The sequence below is a fragment of the Colobus angolensis genome, unplaced genomic scaffold (assembly GCF_000951035.1).
Source record: "Colobus angolensis palliatus isolate OR3802 unplaced genomic scaffold, Cang.pa_1.0 Scaffold77, whole genome shotgun sequence".
NCBI lineage: Eukaryota > Metazoa > Chordata > Mammalia > Primates > Cercopithecidae > Colobus > Colobus angolensis.
The window spans coordinates 3372225-3372526 of NW_012121487.1; the positions used below are offsets into that span (position 1 = coordinate 3372225).

General features: G+C 45.0%; 1 protein-coding gene across 1 annotated transcript in view; it reads left to right on the plus strand.

Moving 5' to 3' along the window:
- The window catches only part of PMF1 (polyamine-modulated factor 1), a 39108-nt gene that overhangs the window by 24679 nt on the left and 14127 nt on the right, over window positions 1-302 (plus strand). The window contains exon 2 of the mRNA XM_011928510.1: window positions 160-282. Within this exon, the coding sequence (XP_011783900.1) occupies window positions 160-282 (123 nt within the window). The remainder of the gene's footprint in view (window positions 1-159; window positions 283-302) is intronic.

A 302-nucleotide genomic window follows, 5' to 3' on the forward strand; every position in this document is an offset into this window, starting at 1 on the left:
GCGGCGCCCAGCCTATTTTCTTAATTTCAAGCCACATGTAGAAAAATTGGAATGTTAGGGAAAGCATAAAGACCTAGAACAGAAATTAGCCAAAATCTTACCAATTGCTGTTACCAATTTAGCATATTTTTGCCATGAGCTCGTCTCGTGTCATTACAGCTCTTTCCTCCTTTCTGTTCAGGAGGAAATCTCTGACATCAAAGAGGAGGGGAACCTGGAAGCCGTCTTGAATGCCTTGGATAAAATTGTGGAAGAAGGCAAAGACCGCAAAGAGCCGGCCTGGTAAGAGTGGGGAGGGGAGG